Source organism: Cervus elaphus, chromosome 20 (genome assembly GCF_910594005.1).
Source record: "Cervus elaphus chromosome 20, mCerEla1.1, whole genome shotgun sequence".
NCBI classification, from domain to species: Eukaryota; Metazoa; Chordata; class Mammalia; order Artiodactyla; family Cervidae; genus Cervus; species Cervus elaphus.
Window position 1 is genome coordinate 107,119,522 of NC_057834.1, and position 18,081 is coordinate 107,137,602.

At 44.4% G+C, this 18,081-nt stretch overlaps 1 protein-coding gene across 11 annotated transcripts in view; it reads right to left on the minus strand.

The window, feature by feature from the left end:
- FGGY (FGGY carbohydrate kinase domain containing) overlaps positions 1-18,081 on the minus strand; it is a 487,533-nt gene that overhangs the window by 184,332 nt on the left and 285,120 nt on the right. For all 11 annotated transcript variants that reach the window (XM_043876054.1, XM_043876057.1, XM_043876055.1 and 8 more), the window contains one exon: positions 17,639-17,742. In XM_043876054.1, the coding sequence (XP_043731989.1) occupies positions 17,639-17,742 (104 nt within the window). The remainder of the gene's footprint in view (positions 1-17,638; positions 17,743-18,081) is intronic.

The following is an 18,081-nucleotide window of genomic DNA, read 5'->3' on the forward strand; positions in this document are numbered from 1 at the left end:
CTGTTTTCCCAACTGATTACACCCATTTGTACTCCCATCAGCTGGGTATGAAATCAGTCAGTCCTAAAGGAAATCAATCCTGAATATCATTGGAAGGACTGATGCTGAAGCTGAAGCTCTAGTATTTTGGCCATCTGATGTGAAGAGCTGGCTCATTGGAAAAGACCCTGATGCTAGAAAAGTTTAAGGGCAGGAGGAGAAGGGGACAAGAGAGGACAAGATGGTTGGATGGCATCACCGACTCAATGGACTTGACTTTGATCAAACTCAGGGAGCTAGTGAAGGACAAGGAAGCTGGCATGCTATGGGGTTGCAAACAGTTGGACACAATTGAGCGACTGAACAACAGCAGCAGGGTATGAATGTAAAGCACCTATCAAGATCTGTAACTACATATTTCTGTGACTGTTTGCTTAGTATCCACCTTCCCCATTAGACTGTAAGGTCTGTGTCTACTTGTGCTTACCGTTTCACTCCAGTGCCTGGCACAGAGCAGGAGCTCAAGAACAACTGGCTGAGTAAAAGAAGGTACTCTGGATAAGAAAGTTTAAGTATTTTGGATGTGAACATAAGTCTATCTAACTTCACAACCCATGTCTTTTCTATCATTTACATTTTCCTTCTCTGAAAATGGTGATGACCATTTGTATCCTACTTACTAGTTTCCAATGCAATGCAAGTGAAAGTCGCCCAGTCATGTCCGACTCTTTGCGACTCCATGGACCATAGTCTGTGGATTTCTCTAGGCCAGAATAATGGAGTGGGTAGCCTTTCCCTTCTTCAAGGGATCTTCCCAACCCGGGATCAAACCCAGGTCTCCCACATTGCAGGTGGATTCTTTAACAGCTGAGCCACAAGGGAAGTCCAAGAATACTGGGGTAGGCAGCCTATCCCCTCTCCAGCGGATCTCTCTGATCCAGGAATTGAACCCGGGTCTCCTACATTGCAGGCAGATTCTTTACTGAGTTATCAGGGAAGCCCTGAAAGTGAAAGTTGCTCAGTCGTGTCCGACTCTTTGCTACCCCATGGACTCTACAGTCCATGGAATTCTCCAGGTCAGAATACTGGAGTGGGTAGCCTTTCCCTTCTCCAGGTGATCTTCCCACCCAGGGATCAAACCCAGGTCTCCCACATTGCAGGCAGATTCTTTACCAGTTGAGCCATAAGGGAAGTCCAATGCAACGGTAACAATCAAATGTGATTACAGATGTCACTCCAATAAGCATGGAGTACCTATTAAGTGTCCACCAACGTTTCACTACCATGCACCTGGACTCAAAGGTCCGCAGATGGGGTATATGAAAGGTGACTGTCAATGGCAAATGGTTGATGAATGTATATGGATTAAGATTACTTTGTATACAAATACAGGGGTTTCAGATATCACTACAGGGAAAACCAGGGACAGCAATTAATGCTTTCAAGTCCAAACTGCACCTGTGTCCCAAATTATTCACCAGCACAAACAAAAGAAGCTTGCTCCAAGCCCCATCAGAACAAACATTTGAAAATGCTTTTACCCAGATGGCATCACTTTTCATCTGTGCCTGGGCTCAAGGAAGGGCTGGGCAGAGAGCTGTATTACACACTGCACTTCAGCTTGGCACTGTGGGTTCAGAAAGTAAACTCTGACTTCCTATTTACACTGAAAGATCTTAGGCCCCTGTGGTTTCCTGTTGCATCCTGGCGTGTCTGTGCTTTGGTTTCTCAGTTGTCTGCACAGAGCAGCAAATGGGGTCCCTCACGGTTTCACTTCATCCTGCTCTTCATAAGAAAATAAGAATTCTACAGTCTCTAATTGTTAGCAGATTCTACGAGCTACTCTCTCCAAGTCCTGACTTCTCAATCTGTCTGGACCTAAGCCTACCAAGAGACATTTCCTTTGAAAGGATGGAGACTCATGGAACCTCCAAGTGTGACCCAAGCCAGCAGGGACAGACTGACCATTCAACTTAATTTACTACATTTTACACTATGTTTACATTTATTTACTTCACTGTTAACATTCATCAAGTATAAATTTAGAGTCACTTCTATGTACAAAATGCTCTGCTGGGCACTGAGGAAACCATGATGAGAAGGTGTAATTGCTACTCTGAAGGAGCTTAAAGCCATTTTTCTGAAAGTCCCTGATTAGAATCACTGGGCCACCTGTTAAAACGACAGTATACTCCTTCCCAGCAAGACTCACTGACTCATTCCCTGTGGGAGTGGCACCTGAAGAATTGCATTTGTAAGGAGTCTTCAGAGACATTTTATGCACAGTAATTGAGAACCACGGGTTGGCAGCTCAGTGGAGAATTTACAGTCTTGGGGTGTGGGGGGCGGACAGTGACAGAATCAGGGGCCTTTCCTATGATATATCAGACTTCCCCCAACTGCACGATCCTTCAATTTGAGTAAATGAAGGTGAACCAACTAAGCATGGAGCAGAAATGGCTTTGGGTTTGCTCACATATGTATCTGAATCTCGGACCTAACCCTTACTATTAATAGCCAGGGGACTTCGGACAGATCACTCAGTTTCTTTGAACCTCATTTAAAAAAAGAAAACAACACCTGCTCTGTCTACCTCACTTAGTTATTCTGAGTATTGCATTCCACAAGGCATTTTACAGACTCTAAAGCACCAAGAATGAGTTAGTCATTTTATGATCACAAAAACTTTAATAAACAAGAAAATTAAGCCAACCCATAAGGTTTCTTTTAAGCAGTCAGAACTAGCCCATCTCTTAACCATCCTAAACTTTGCTCCCACTTTCTCCTAAACATTGTAACTGTGTATAATGTGCTTCCTTCCAAGTTCCAGCAGCTTTTTTCGGAAGCAGAACTCGAAAGTGGACCCAGTTCTGGGTAGGACAGTGGGATATACTCTTGGCACCATGTTAACATTTTTGAGGAATGAATATAAAAGACAGGAGACCAGTCAGACCTGGCTTCCTCTGTCTCATCCTAGCTCTGCAATCTCTCTGACCTCAATTCTACCATCTCTTAGATGGAGAAATATGCTCTATTGGGTCATTTTAGGTTACTACTCTTTAAGGACATTTGACTTTTGTTTAATGTGAATGTATTAGTACTACCCTTTATTCTGACTTAAAACATGCCTACTACACCTTTCTCTTTCATAAGTTCAGTTCAGTTCAGTTCAGTCACCCAGTCATGTCTGACTCTGCAACCCCACGAATTGCAGCACGCCAGGCCTCCCTGTCCATCACCAACTCCTGGAGTCCACCCAAACCCATGCCCATCGAGTTGGTGATGCCATCCAGCCATCTCATCCTCTGTCGTCCCCTTCTCCTCCTGCCCCCGATCCTTCCCAGCATCACCCATATTTGTTATGAGGATTAGATATTCTATATACAGGCTGCCAGAGGAACTAGCGCAAAGTAATTATGTAATAAATCCCAGCTATTGTTATTCCTAAATATAAACACATTGCTTGTTCATCCCTAACATGTTGTCCCCAGAAACTTCCTCTTCTTTACATACGACACACAAATTTGAGTAGCCTTTTGTTTGGTGAATATATCCTTCTCTTTTTAAAATTTGAATTTTTATCCCTCAAACTGTGGTAGTGTTTACTATCTAACTTCACCAGGATTACAGATCATTTACTGTCTGTTAGCAAACCTCTTTGGGTGGACTTGATAACATGTGGTATGCTGAACTCCTCCTGTGTGCCCTAGGGACAGAGCATGACGGAGGCTTCTCCTTGACTGCTCAATGAGCTCAGGCATATAGGGAAGACGAGGAGTGATAAGTGCTGCTCTGGAGCTGGGCTTAGAGAGCTATGAGGGCCCAGAGGAGGCACAACTCACCAAACATGCTGGAGGAAGGGACAAGAGCCCCATGGAAGTAACACCTGACCTTTGGGGAACTTTGTGAAAGACACGCACTAAGGATACACAGTAACTAAAAACATAGGTTCTGGGGTCCCTGGGCTTTGGTTCAACCTCTGTTCTGCCTCTTCCTCACACTGTGAGCTCCCCAAGCCTCAGTTTCCTCATCTGAACACTTGGGATCATAATACAATGAGAGTCATCCTAGAGTTTACTGGGAGTATCAAATAACATAGTAAATGTTCAATAAATGTGAAGTATAATAATGATGATGATTCTAGTGGCGATGAGACTCATCAGGTAGAAGAGAGTTGTGGCCATTCCAGCCAGAGGGGGGGAAAAATATGCCTAGAGGCCAAATGAGAAAGTACAGGCTCTTTGCAAAAAGAAATCTATACTTCTTCAATCTAAAGTATTCCAAAGACAAACGCATTTTTCATGTTTCATAGGATGGCAAAATGAATAAATAGCTTACTATTTAGAACCTATTTAAGATCCCTGGTGTGAATATTCATAAGCCTTACTGTAGAAAAACAAATGTGACTGATTATGGGTGCTATCCTAGATCTCGCTAACATTGGTATGTAATATACTGTATGGAAGTGGAAGTGAAGTCAGTCAGTCGTGTCCGACTCTTTGTGACCCCATGGGCTGTAGCCCAACAGGCTCCTCTGTCCATGGGATTTTTCCAGGCAAGAGTACTGGAGTGGGTTAGTGGGTTGCCATTGCCGTCTCCAGAGGATCTTCCCAACCCAGGGATCGAACCCGGGTCTCCCGCATTGTAAGCAGACGCTTTACCATCTGAGCCACAGGGAAGTCCAATATACTGTATACATAGAGTAAAAACTTTAATTTTAGCCCCATGGAATTCACAAAAGGATATGGGATGTACCTATTATTAGAATACAGGATGAAAAGTCAGGAATAGCAGGGGATGAGGCCAGGGGTGGGCAGGGCTCAAGTCACACATGATCCGCTATGACCTGCTAGGATTCAGGAGACTCACTGAGAGATTTTAACTGGGAGAGTGAAACCATCAGACTTGATATTCAGGACCATCTCCACTGTGAGTCTGTCAAAGTAGGTCCATGCAGACTAGGGCCTTGCATAACACAGAAGAATGAGTACATGTGTTAATATAACTGGCCATTCTCTCCATGGGCTCCCTCTTTTTCATGAATCATATCCCTAATTCCAGAGAACACCAGCCCTGACTTTCAAGATCATAGCTAGTCTTTGAATTAAGAGTTACATGGAAGCCTGAGGAACGTTCAGTAGATTGTAACAGGCAGGCAGATGGCAGGTAGGTAAGCGAGGGTGGCCCCGAGACTCGTCTACATCAAGCAGCTCCTGGATGGCTGACCAATTACTCACAGACACCCTCCACTTAAACATCCCCTCAACCAGCAGAATCAAGGCTGTCTCTGCCTGGCTCTACACAAGGCTGAAATCAATGACACAAGGCCCAAACACAAATCTGGCAATTGGATGATATGGCCACTTTTCAATCAGTTTTATGCTTTTGCTTATGGTCTGCTTCAAGGTATAATTCAGTGAAATAAATCAGTTCTCACATGGATGGAATCTTGTGACTGAATGTAGCAATGCTGCTGTAATAAGTGGGAAGGATCAGGTCATCAAGGAAAGAACCTGTTGTCTTCTTGAAGACCAGAGAGCTGACATGCTGGATCTTTCTTCTTTCGCCATGGAGCCTGTCAACCCATCGAAGAAAAGGACACCAAACTGGCATGGCATGGTTTGTTCTTCAGAAAACCTGGATGGTTGCTACCCAGTATATTTCTGTTTGTCCTTCTATCAATCCAGTATTTACGAGACCCATACCACATGTCAGGTGCTATCCTAAGTGCAAGCAGAAATGGAAATTTACTTTTCTGTGTTATCTTTCTGTTACCTCTGTAAGTAATAAAGACCACATGCTGGTATCGTTCCATAGTATAACCTGAAATATGGGCACTAAATCTTTCTCTTTCTCAAACATCACTGAACTCAGGTTCTCTAGAGTTCTGAAAAATACATGACAGGGGTGAGTTTTATGCTATGTGAATTATCTTTCAGTAAAAAGTTAAAAAATAATACATCATAGCACTGCAGTAACTTTCACCTCCTTGAGATTTAAGACTTTCATTCTTTTTAAACTGAATATATCCCAAATCTATAAGAACATGGCCAAATTCTCCACTGGGTTTTCACACTGAACCTCTGTTTTTTTTTTTCCTGCTGGCAGTAGGGCCACTGATGTTCATTAGGAAGGGACTTTCAACCTCAACCCTTGAGCACTGATTGCTCAAAAAATTTCTCATGTTTTTCTGGGACCTTTGTTCTCTTACATGTCATTTCTCCTGGTGTTCTCACACTGGTAAAACGGAAGAAGAGAAACTACACTAAACTTCTGATGGCTTTGAAGGTCAAAAAATAGGAAAATTTAATTAAGGTGTAAAAAGAGGTCATTGGAGCACGCATACACAAAGAGAGTGGGAGATGGGGATGAAAAATAAGGGGGAAGCGGGACTTCCCTGGTGGTCCAGTGGCTAAGACTTCATGCTCCCAATGCAGGGGGCCTGGGTTCAATCCCTGGTCAGGGAACTACAGCCCACAAGCTGTAGCTAAGAAATGGCACAGCCAAATAAATAAATAAAGATGAAAAATATATATATTAAAAAAAAAAAAAAAACAACAGAAAACAATAAGGCAGAAGCAACCAGGCAGAAGTTCTGAAGCCCCAGAATGTATGTAGAAGTGGAGGAGTCGCTGTGTATTGAGAACCACAGCACAGCAGCTGACGCTTAGTGAGGGCTCTGTCCTGGCTGCCTCAGACGCCTTTACATCCTCACGCATTTGCTGGAAGGGCACTAACACTGCCATCGCTGCTAGGTCACCCTCAGCAACCATAGTGTCAGAGTCACCCTTAGAGCAGATGAGTGGTAAACAGAAAAAGGGGGAATAAAAATCAATGTGGTTTTCATTTCATGCTCTTCCAAACAAATACAAAAACATCTCCGTGATTTGAGAAGTTAGTCACGTGTCTTCAAATTGCCTAATTCGGTACTTGACCACAGAGCAGCGGGGAAACAGGGAAGATGATAAATAAGAAGTCTCATAGATACATGCCCAGGGGACAATGGTGACAAGTGATGCTGCTTATTCTTATTGTTATCGTTAGTCTGGGGGCCCCCTGAAGGGCAGTGATTTGAGAGACTGGGAAGGAGGGAAAATGAGACCATTGTGGTTGAACTGCACCCAGGCCTCACTGTGTAGTTATCACCAGACTTTGAAAAAGATCTGCCTTGTAATCACTTCACCCCCCTTCCCACAAAACACCCATGTGCACAACCAACCATCCCATGGCCCCTGTCTCATTGTTCTGCGAAGAGTTAACAATGTGAGCTCTGGAATTAAACTACCTGGGTTAGAAACTTCTCCAGGACTTACTAGCTATGGATTTGGATAAGTATTCTACCTCTCTGAGACCCAGGTTCAGTCCCTATAAAATGGGAGGATAACATTGGTAACTGCATAAGGTTATTATGAGAGTTAGATACAATAATAGATGCACATTTTTTACCCCATGATAAGCATGCAGTAAATATTAGCTGCTATTGTTACTGCTGCTAATTTCGATTCTTCCCTCTGCTTCAACCATTCTTCCAGGCGAGCTGCCGTCTTTTGTGGAAAACTGGGCTCACGCCAGCTGACACGCTCTCATTTGTTCTGACCTCATGAAAGGTCTTGTGTTACCTGGCTTTGCTGTGTTCCTGGTGGGCCTCCAGAAACATGGGACCAGACGGCCCTGCCCAGCTTTTACGGGAGCGGAATGGCTGGATCACACAGTAGATGTGAGAGTCTCTTATAGGAAACTGCTCAACTATTTTCCCAAGTGGTTGTGCCATTTCACATACCCGGCAGGAGCCTGTGAGGGTTCCCGTTCCACATGCTCATCAAACTTCAGTCCTTCTGACAAACATGTCGTGGGTCTCACTGTGGTTTGAATTTGCATTTCCCTTGTAAGGAACCATGTATGGCACCCTCTGTCCCTCAGTTTGGGCCTGGGTAGAGTACCACACTGCTATAATCATCACCCAAATGGCACAGCTCCAACGACGTGGCCTGGCCTGAGGGGGGTTTCTCTGGTTAGCGCTCAGGACTCTAGGACTCCTGAGCCCTCGTTTCCCAACAGAACAGAGATCAGGCTGCAGATCCACTCTTGGCCAAAGTGCACCCTGAAGAGCTGCTGGGAAGGGACCCTGTTCTCTTCCAGGGACCTATAATGGATGGGAATGGAGAGCTCTGGAGGACTGTGAGGTGGAGGAAGGAAGAGCAGGTGCGGCTGGCTTGTGCCTCGCAGGCCCTGCTGAAGTAAAGCTGCTTAGTGAGGCTCTCACTTCCTAGAGAGGCCAAGTGAACTCCCAGGTATGACCGGCAAGGTGAGGGATGGGGTGGGGAGACAGACTGACAGTGCCCTGGATGTGGGGGGGCTTCTACCAGTTGGTCAGCCCCCCCAACCCCCATTCAGCAGAAACAGATGATGAAAGATGGCCCTACTGCAGTGGGAAGGTGTGAAAAGAGACTTAGGAAAATTCAAGCACTTGCACGCTTGTTAGTAAGGGAAGTGGTGGTGGCGGGGGTGGGGAGCAATCCAGCCATGTAGTCACTAAGCATTTGTGAATATTATACCCCAGCTCTAAACTGGACAGGATGGGATGAGAGGGGCAACAGAGACATGGACCCACTAGTGTGGACCTGATAAGCAAGTCAGCTTCCTCTGAGATATGAGCTGGTACTACTAAAGAAAGTCTTGTCCAACTCTTTGTGACCCCATGGACTGTAGCCCACCAAGCTCCTCTGTCCACGGAATTCTCCAGGCAAGAATGCTGGAGTGGGTTGCCATTCCCTTCCCCGGGGGATCTTCCTGACCCAGGGACTGAACCTGTCTTCTGCACTGCAGGCAGATTCTTCACTGTCTGAGCCACCAGGGAAGCTGCACCATTAAAACACAAATAAGCACACCTGGTAATCATGAGTGGGGAGGGAGAATGGGAGGAGGAGACAGGGAGTTTGGGATCGACGTGTATACACTGTTATATTTTAAATGGATAACCAACAGGGACCTACTGTGTAGTAAATGAAACTCTGCTCAATGTTATATGACAGCCTGGATGGGAGGGGAGTCTGGGGGAGAATGGATACATGTATGTGTGTGGCTGAGTTGCTCTGCAGTATACTGGAAATTATCACAACGCTGTTAATCAACTATATTCTAATATAAGATAAAAAGTTTAAGAAAATACAAATAACCATACCTATCAGTCTGTGCTACAGACCAAAAGAACAGAACAGTAAGATATGTCAGACTACCTAGAGAATTTACTTGGGTTAGAAGGAAGGATGTGACAACTGGTATTTATTGAGCACCTACCAAGTACTATTCTTTAAATTAAGGCTAAAACATTTTTAGAGATACTGTGCCTGGGATATAGAAAGCACTATATAAGTTCCTATAGGCAGTATTACTATTGTTCTTATTTTCTGGCATTCTTTACTTTTTTTTAAAGATTTATTTAACTATAATTGGTATTAAGTTGCACATATTTAAAATATCTGGTTTGATAAATTTTGACATAGCAGACAACCACCAATGAAGATATTATTATAATCAAGGTAAGTATATCCATCACCCCCAAAAGTTTCCTTGTGCCCATCTATAATCTTACCCTCCTGGTCCTCATTCTGCCCACTGCCCCACTGTAGGCAATCACTGATCTGCTTTCTGTCATTATATATTAGACATATATATATATAAAAAATGCATTTCCTAATAATTTTTAATAAATGGAATTACATATAGTTTATACTCTTCCTGTTTGGCTTCTCTCACTTAGCACAATTAATTAATTTTGAGATGAATCCATGTTGCATCTTATATTAATAACTCATGCCCTTTTATTGCTTAGTGGTATTCCATTCTAACAATGGACCAATAGTTTTTCTATTCACTGTTGACAGATGTGTGGGTTGTTTCCAGTTTGGGGCTACTACAAATGAAACTACTATGAACATTCCTGCCTGAGTTTCTGTAGAGACATAATGCTTTTATGAGTGGAACAGTAGAATCACACAGTAGGTGTACGCTGCCTTTGTAAGAAAGTGCTAAACTATTTTCCAAAGTGGTTGCACCATTTCACATTCCCCTCAGCAGTAAGTTCTGGTTTCCTGCATCTTCATCACAGTGTCAGCCATCCTAACAAGTATGTAGTGGATCTCACGGTGGTTTGAATGGGCATTTCCCTGGTGACTAATGACATTGAGTATCTTCCCAGGTATTTGTCATTCAAATCTTTGATTTAGATGTCTGCAACAACACTGGCCCATATTTCAATCGAGTCTGCTCTCCCTCTCCCCTGGGTAATTGAGAGAAGCTATGGACCCAAAAGGGAAGAGCAAGGACTCTGGGCTCAGTCCCCTAGAGGGGGGTCAGTCCCCACTTCCTGCACAAGGTGTGACCCACTTAACTGCTCTTTACCTCCATATCCTTACTTGTGAAATGGGGAGAGTAAAGGTGCCCAGCTCATAGGACTGTTGAGCTGATGACAAGACATATAGGATTTAGCACAGTGCCTGGTACACTGTAGGTGCTCAAGAGATGGCAGCAGCAAATGCTATTGCCTGTCTTCTGCTAATGACTGAGGCTGGACCAGGGATGCTGAATTTTATCCATTCAGCGCAGTGTAGAACTGTCCTGCCTCAAATGCCAGGAGAAGCACTACGCTGAATTTTCTGATTGCATGAGCTGTCTTACTGCTCACAGAACCATGCCAAACCCCTCCCTGCCAGTCAGTGCCTAGCATACAGTCTGTTTTCCAAACATGTCGTTGAGGGGACTAGGGTGAGCCTTGGTATGGAGAGACCAACTCCTGAGAACACTGGTCCGAAAGGCTGACAACTGCAGGTCCTAGTGAATCACGCACAGGAACCTGGCTCCTTCCCTGGGAGTTGTGACCGTGGACCTATCTGTGCCTATGGACTCCCTTCCCTCTCCACCTCTCTACCGACCTCTGCAGATGCCACCTGCTAAAGAAACTAAGGCAGAGAAACCTGCCCACTGTTTCTTAGCTGTGACATTCTCCTTTCCTACAGCGCTATCCCAGGGGGTCTGCAATACCTACAAACCATCCAGGAGCAGAGGAACTCAGTGGTAGGTGCTGTAGACACGAAAGACAAAGATAAAGAGTAGGAGCATGAGACTAGGGGAGGATCTGGTGCCTGAAACTGAGTAGGAACAGCATCCCCATGCAGTGGGGAAACTACAATCCTGTAAGTACCACATGCTACAGGAAAGCTTCCCTGTCTACTGAAGACTTTACTGGTCCCATTCTCCATGTGAAAGTGAAAGTGTTGGTCACTCAGTGGTGTTCAAGTCTTTGCAACCCCATGGACCATTGTCCGCCAGATTCCTCTGTCCCTGGGATTTCCTAGGCAAGAATACTGGAGTGGATAGCCATTTCCTTCTCCTGGAGGTCTTACCGACCCAGGGATTGAACCCCAGCCTCCTGCATTGCAGGCAGATTCTTTACTGTCTGAGCCATCAGGGAAGCCTCCGCCTCTCCATATTCCAGTCTTAAATTTACCATCAGAATTACCACTCAGAGCTGTGGTCATCTTCTCCTTGTTTGTCTCTGTCCATAAAGGCAGGCATTACACTTTATTTTATTTATCTTAATACCCTTAGTACTTAGCCAGGAAAATACAAGAAAATATTTTGGTAATGAGTGAATGATTTAATAAATATTTTCTAATGAACTTTTAATTTTAGAACAGCTTAGATTACAGAAGAGTTGGGAATATAGTACAGGGTTCCATAGATCTGACACCTAGTTTTGTCTATCATTAATATCTTATATTAAGCTAATATGTCACAATTAAAAAATGATGATGAAATATTATCATTGACTTAAGACTTTACTTGATTCAGATTTCCTTAGTTTTTATCTAACATCTTCTTCTGTTTTAGGATCCCATCCAGGGTGCCACACTACATTCAGTTGTTACATCTCTTTAGACTCCTCTTGACTGTGATAATTTCTCAGACTTTCCCTGTTTTTTTATGACCTGGATGGTGTTGGTCAGGTATTTTGTAGCATGTCTCTCAAATGGAATTTGTCTGATGTTTTTCTTATGATTAGTTAGACTGTGGTTATGGGTTTGGGGGAGGAAGATAACAGAGATAAAGTGCCATTCTCATCACATCATGGCAATAGTACATACTATCAACATTACTTATCACTGTTGGTGCTGACCTTGATCACCTGGCTAAAGTTAGCAGGTCAGATTTCTCCATTGTAAAATTACTCTTTCCCCCCGCTTTTTGTACTGTCCAAGGAAGTCACCATGTGTAGCTCATGCTTTAAGAGTAGGAAGTTATGCTCCACCTCCTTGGGGTGGGAGTATATCTATATAAATTATTTGGAATTCTCCTGCCTGAGAGATTTGTCTCTTCTATTTACTTATTTATATCAGCATGGGCTCATACTCATAATATTTATGTGGCACTTTGGGTTATAGTCCAATACACTTTATTTTTATCTCCAGGCAAGAATACTAGAGTGGGTTGCCATTCCCTTCTCCAGGGGATCTTCCTGATATAGGGATCTAACCAATTGAACCATGGTTTCCTGCATTGCAGGCAGATTCTTTACCATCTCAGCCACCAAGAAGGCCCCCTCAAATTGTTACAATATTTGCTTTTTTAAACATTTCTTTATTTTCTGGTGCTACTACAAGATACTCTAGGATCATCTTGTCTATTTCCTGCCTCAGTCCTCAGTTCAGTTCAGTTCAGTCGCTTAGTCGTGTCTGACTCTTTGCAACCCCATGGACGGCAGCACGCCAGGCCTCCCTGTCCATCACCGACTTCCAGAATTTACTCAAATTCCTGTCCATTGAGTTGGTGATGCCATCCAACCATCTCATCTTCTGTTGTCCCCTTCTCCTCCTGCCCTCAATCTTTCCCAGAATCAGGGTCTTTTCAAATGAGTCAGTTCTTCGCATCAGGTGGCCAAAGTATTGGAGTTTCGGCTTCAACATCAGTCCTTCCAATGAACACTCAGGACTGATCTCCTTTAGGATGGACTGGTTGGATCTCCTTGAAGTCCAAGGAACTCTCAAGAGTCTTCTCCAACACCCAGTTCAAAAGCATCAATTCTTTTGCGCTCAACTTTCTTTATAGTCCAACTCTCACATCCATGCATGACTACTGGAAAAACCATAGCCTTGACTAGATGGACCTTTGCTGGCAAAGTAATGTCTCTGCTTTTTGATACGCTGTCTAGGTTGGTCATAACTTTCCTTCTAAGGTATAAGTGTCTTTTACCTTCATGGTTGCAGTCACCATCTGCAGTGATTTTGGAGCCCCCAAAAATAAAGTCACTGTTTCCACTGTTTCCCCATCTATTTGCCATGAAGTGATGGGACTGGATGCCATGATCTTAGTTTTCTGAATGTTGAGCTTTACACCAACTTTTTCACTCTCCTCTTTCACTTTCATCAAGAAGCTCTTTAGTTCTTCTTCACTTTATGCCATAAGGGTGGTGTCATCTGCTATCTGAGGTCCTAGAATCAACCATTTCTCCAAGAAACCCTGATACTTTTTATTGGAGAATGGTATTAGAAATGAAGATATAGGCACCAGGAGTGCTTGTAGCAACTAGCTGCTAGGGTGTCCTTGTTTCAAGGCCCCCTCCACTATCACAGCCAGAAAATACATGTAGGTTTACTAAACTGAATACCTACATATATATATATATATATATATATATATGAGATCTACAATAAACCCAACATGAGTTTATCTAGATGTTTTTAATTTGAATCCATTGTCACACGGATCATTCTAGCATTGCTGCTGTTGCCATTCAGTCGCTAAGTTGTGTCTTACTCTGCAACCCTAAGAACTGCAGCATGCCAGGCTTCCATGTCCTTAACTAACTCCAGGAGTTTGTTCAAACTCATGTCCATTGAGTCAGTGATGCCATCCAACCATCTCATCCTCTGTTATCCCCTTCTCCTCCTGCCTTCAATCTTTCCCAGAATCAGGATATTTTCCAATGAGTTGGCTCTTAAATCACTTTTAATAATAGTGCCATATTTGGTATATGGTGCTAGGAACAGTGCCAAACTGCTTATAAAGATTACCTCACTTAATCCTCAAAACAATGTTATATAAATACTATTGCCCACATATAACAGACGAAGTCACAGAGGTACTAAAAGATGAAGTATCTTACAGAAGTGAGTGGTAAAGTCAGTGTAAGAGCCTGCCTTTGAAATTACACCCACTATGTGATAGCTAATCACCAGGTCTACATTCACCTAAAATGAGAAAACTTCAGTTCTGAGTGATTTAAGATGCAGATGTTAATTCCTAGCTCTCACCAACCATTGTTCTGCTCAAACCTTACCTCTTCAATGCTTCCCCACCCCCCGCCCCAGGGTCCTCTCCCCATCTGTCATGCTGACTGAAGACAAGTTGCCAAAGTTACGACCTGACTTGACAGCTCGAGAAAAGGGGTGCTGGAGCGATGGCAGGGATCAGCTCCATCTGACCCCATGACTTTTCAACCTCTGGCTCACCCCTGCTGCGTATGATCTTGGGTTTTGGTGACTTGGTAGTAATTAACTCTGAACAAGCAGCTCTGCTTTCATGCAGTTAAAAAAAGAACAGTATTCTTTTTCCTTGTTAATTAAATCATCTACAAGGAAGATAAATGTGCAGCCCACACTTGTATCTTCTAAAATATCAAAGGCCTGATTAGTAAGGCTTATGTTCAACCTCGGGCTTTTTCTCTAGATTCCTGGAAGTAACAGGGACGTGAAGAAAGGCAACTCTAAAGGACTTGTTACTTGGACATTCCTTCATTCACTCACTCTGGGTGAGCTAGAAAGAGGCAACCTGGATCAAACGCAGAATATTCCTGGGAGTTTTGCCCCAATCAAAATTAGAATTAGAAACATCAGCGGTGAGCAGACAGGAAGAAAGAGAATCCTCCAGACCAAGTTGGAGACCACTTTTTGAAAAGCCCACAGACCCCTCTAGTCCCTGTGTTCTGTTTGCAGAATTTTTCCTGACAGTTGGTGGTTTTATTTGCCAGAACCACAACAAAGAGGGTCCTTGAGCTTCCCGGAGAGTGTTTCCTCAGACCTGCACCTCTCCGAGACCTCACAAAGGTGTCATTGTTGCTGGCTCGCTGGGCGCCCAGCACCTGAGCCAGATCAAAGGCATTTTCCGATGCCAGCATGACCACAGTCTCACCCTCACCACATAACATTAAAGCTGATGATTAATCCCCTTGGCCCAGGAGGTCCCTTCCCACTCCCAAGTACAAAGCGGGGTGGGGGTGGGGACTTTATTTCCAGCACAACATGACCATAATAAACCAGCATTTTATGGCCCTCATTCATTGCAACCAACTGCAGCTGCCCATCAAACTTGTTAAAGTCCAAACAGTTGCTTCATGTGAGCCTTTTATATCACTAGGGAAGTGTAATAAGAATCCCCACCATTTCTGAGTGTCTATTATGCAAGGGGGATGTATGTACATAACTCATGCTATCCAGCAGCCCTTTAAGATAGGCATCCTCACCCCCAGTGTGATGATCAAGAATCTGAGGCTCAGAGAACTTCAGTAGCTCACCTCAGGTCATAGGGTCAAAAACGTGCATGAGCAGATGTCCAAACCTACACCCGTCTGACTCTGAAGCCCAGGCTCGCTCCACTCCAGTGTAATTGTTCACAGCACAGGAAGGCACTGAGAGGGATGTTCCTGGGACTCAGACAGAGCTGGACCTGCGCTCTCAGCTCCAGCTTAACAGTTTTGTGACCTTGGGAAAATGTCTGGTCTTTCTTAGGCTTTAGTTGCTTAATTTGTAAAACAGATGGTATACAACAAGCCAGCAGCGTTTTCATGAAATTAAGACACGGGGATGTCACAGACTCATGTTTGAATGGATTTGCTGTTGCTCACAAATCCAAACCGAGTGGGGTAAAAGTATCTGATACTTAGACTTTACAGGAGAAACCAAGTTAGACGGGTCCCTGTGAAAATGGGAGGTGATTTAAACAGGCTTAAAACAGTGTTCAGTGAAGACAAGCTAGCGAGTGTAGACTCAGAGAGTGGGAGATGAGGGCTGAGTGTCCTGGTGGGCACCTCCTGCCCTCCTGCTCACGGTGGCCTTAGGCCTCCGTATATTTGTCCCTTCAGCGACAGTCAAGCCTTACAATAGGGCTGCTGAGGGGAAGACAGAGGCCAGGACTGTTCAAGAAGTTCCATTTAAAAGTGTGTCCACAGAAACAAGCAGAAGGAAATTTTTTTTGAGGAGGTTTAAGAAGTCCAGTGTAGTGTCCCCTTAGGAAGCTGTTTCTAAGCCTGGACCCTTCCCAGGCAGGCACTGTATTCTTTCTGCCCAGCACACCTGTGCTAGTGATGGGGAGCTAGCCCTGGCAAAGTGCTTACTTTCTCTGACGCACACCTCGATTCATCCTCACCGTACTATGAGACATACACTACAACTCTCACATCTCACAGATGAGGAATCTGGGGTCCAGAGAGGCTAAGTGCCTTGTCTAAGGGCCCACCGTTAGGAAGTGGAGGAACTGGGATTGGAAACCAGTCAGGGGGCCCCATCATCTTTATGAAAAGTGTGAGAAAAGTGTGAGAACCCCTGACACCATGTCTGGTGCATACTAGATACTCAGCATCTCAAGTTCAACCTGAATCTACACTGAGGGGCCTTGTACCGTAGTACCTGTTATCCATTCTATCTCGCCAGTGGGAGGACTCATATCATGCCTATGTCCCCAGGGTTTAGCACAAGAGCAGAGGATCAATGAATAAGTAAATGTATTGATATTTGCTCAACTAAAATATTCCATGGTATAAGAGGCTCACTGGTCCCAACAGTAACTAAACAGTTTCTCAGGGCCCATGAGTCCCTCCTCTGTGGTAGGGTTTCTGCCCTGGACTGTATCCCAGATCCCCCTCTAACCCACACTCCTGTCCCCAGGCCTTCCTCCTCCTCTCCCACTCTCCCCTCGATTTTACTCTTCTGGGAAAAATCCAAGGATCGTCCATCTAACTTTAACAGAGTAATGACTTTTAAATAAAAATATGGTAGAAATGGGTACTTATCGAAATGGAATGCTTTCAGACTCAGGCATTTAAAGAAGATATAAATTTTAGGGCAGACACTAAATTTTAACTGTAATCTTGGAGAAAGCCTTTCTACTAATTCATGGAGAAAAATTAACAGAGTGAAAATTGCTTATCAGTGTGCTTTTGAAGTCATGATATGCAGCCTAATTCTATACATCATCAGACCGCTCCCAGGGAGATGGATTTATATTGACTGAGGGAGAGCCTGGCCGCCAAGGAAAACAGACACCTCTGTGCAGGGAGGACTTGGCTACCCATTAGGGACAGATTGTCTGGGAGGGAGGCATTGCCATCTCTGGATCCGATTTCACTCCTCGCTCCTCAGCTCTCTGGCCAGGGTGATGTGAAAGGTGGGTTCACGCCTTTACACACTTTTAAAAAAGTGTAAAAAGATCTGGCAAATCAAAGCAAGGCTATTGGAAGGAGGGCTGTGCTTTCCACTCGACACGGCACAGGGGACAGAAAGGGAAGCTGCTGAGGGGTCCCAGGGGCCAGCAGCTCAGATGTCCTGCCTGGCTGGCCTGTCCACCCCAGAGTGTGGCCGCCCCGCCCTCACCCGCTCGGCAGACTCACGCCCATGTGACAAGAAGATGTTCCACAGATGACAGCCAGCCGTGACGTCACCGGCTGTCCCTCACAGGCGAGGCCGTGCCCCTTCACATCTGCTCCAATCACTCCTGTGAGAAAACACAACGGAATCCTCTTAAAAAAGAAAGAAAGAAAGCTAGAACATACCCAAGACACTCTTTTATTTATTTATTTTTTAACACCAAACAACGCTCAGAAGGCATTCCATGTGTAGGCCAGTTTCGACTAGAAACACAAAAGAGCGTACCAGCCTGCCAAGGGGAACTAAGAGGCCTCTTCTATTTTTGCTTTTCTCTCTGGTCAGTGTATGGCTTCCAGGTGGCGCTAGTGGTCAAGAACCTGCCAGTCAAAGCAGGCGATGTAAGAGAACTGGGTTGGGTTTGATCTCTGGGTTGGGAAGATCCCCGGGAGGAGGGCATGGCAAACCA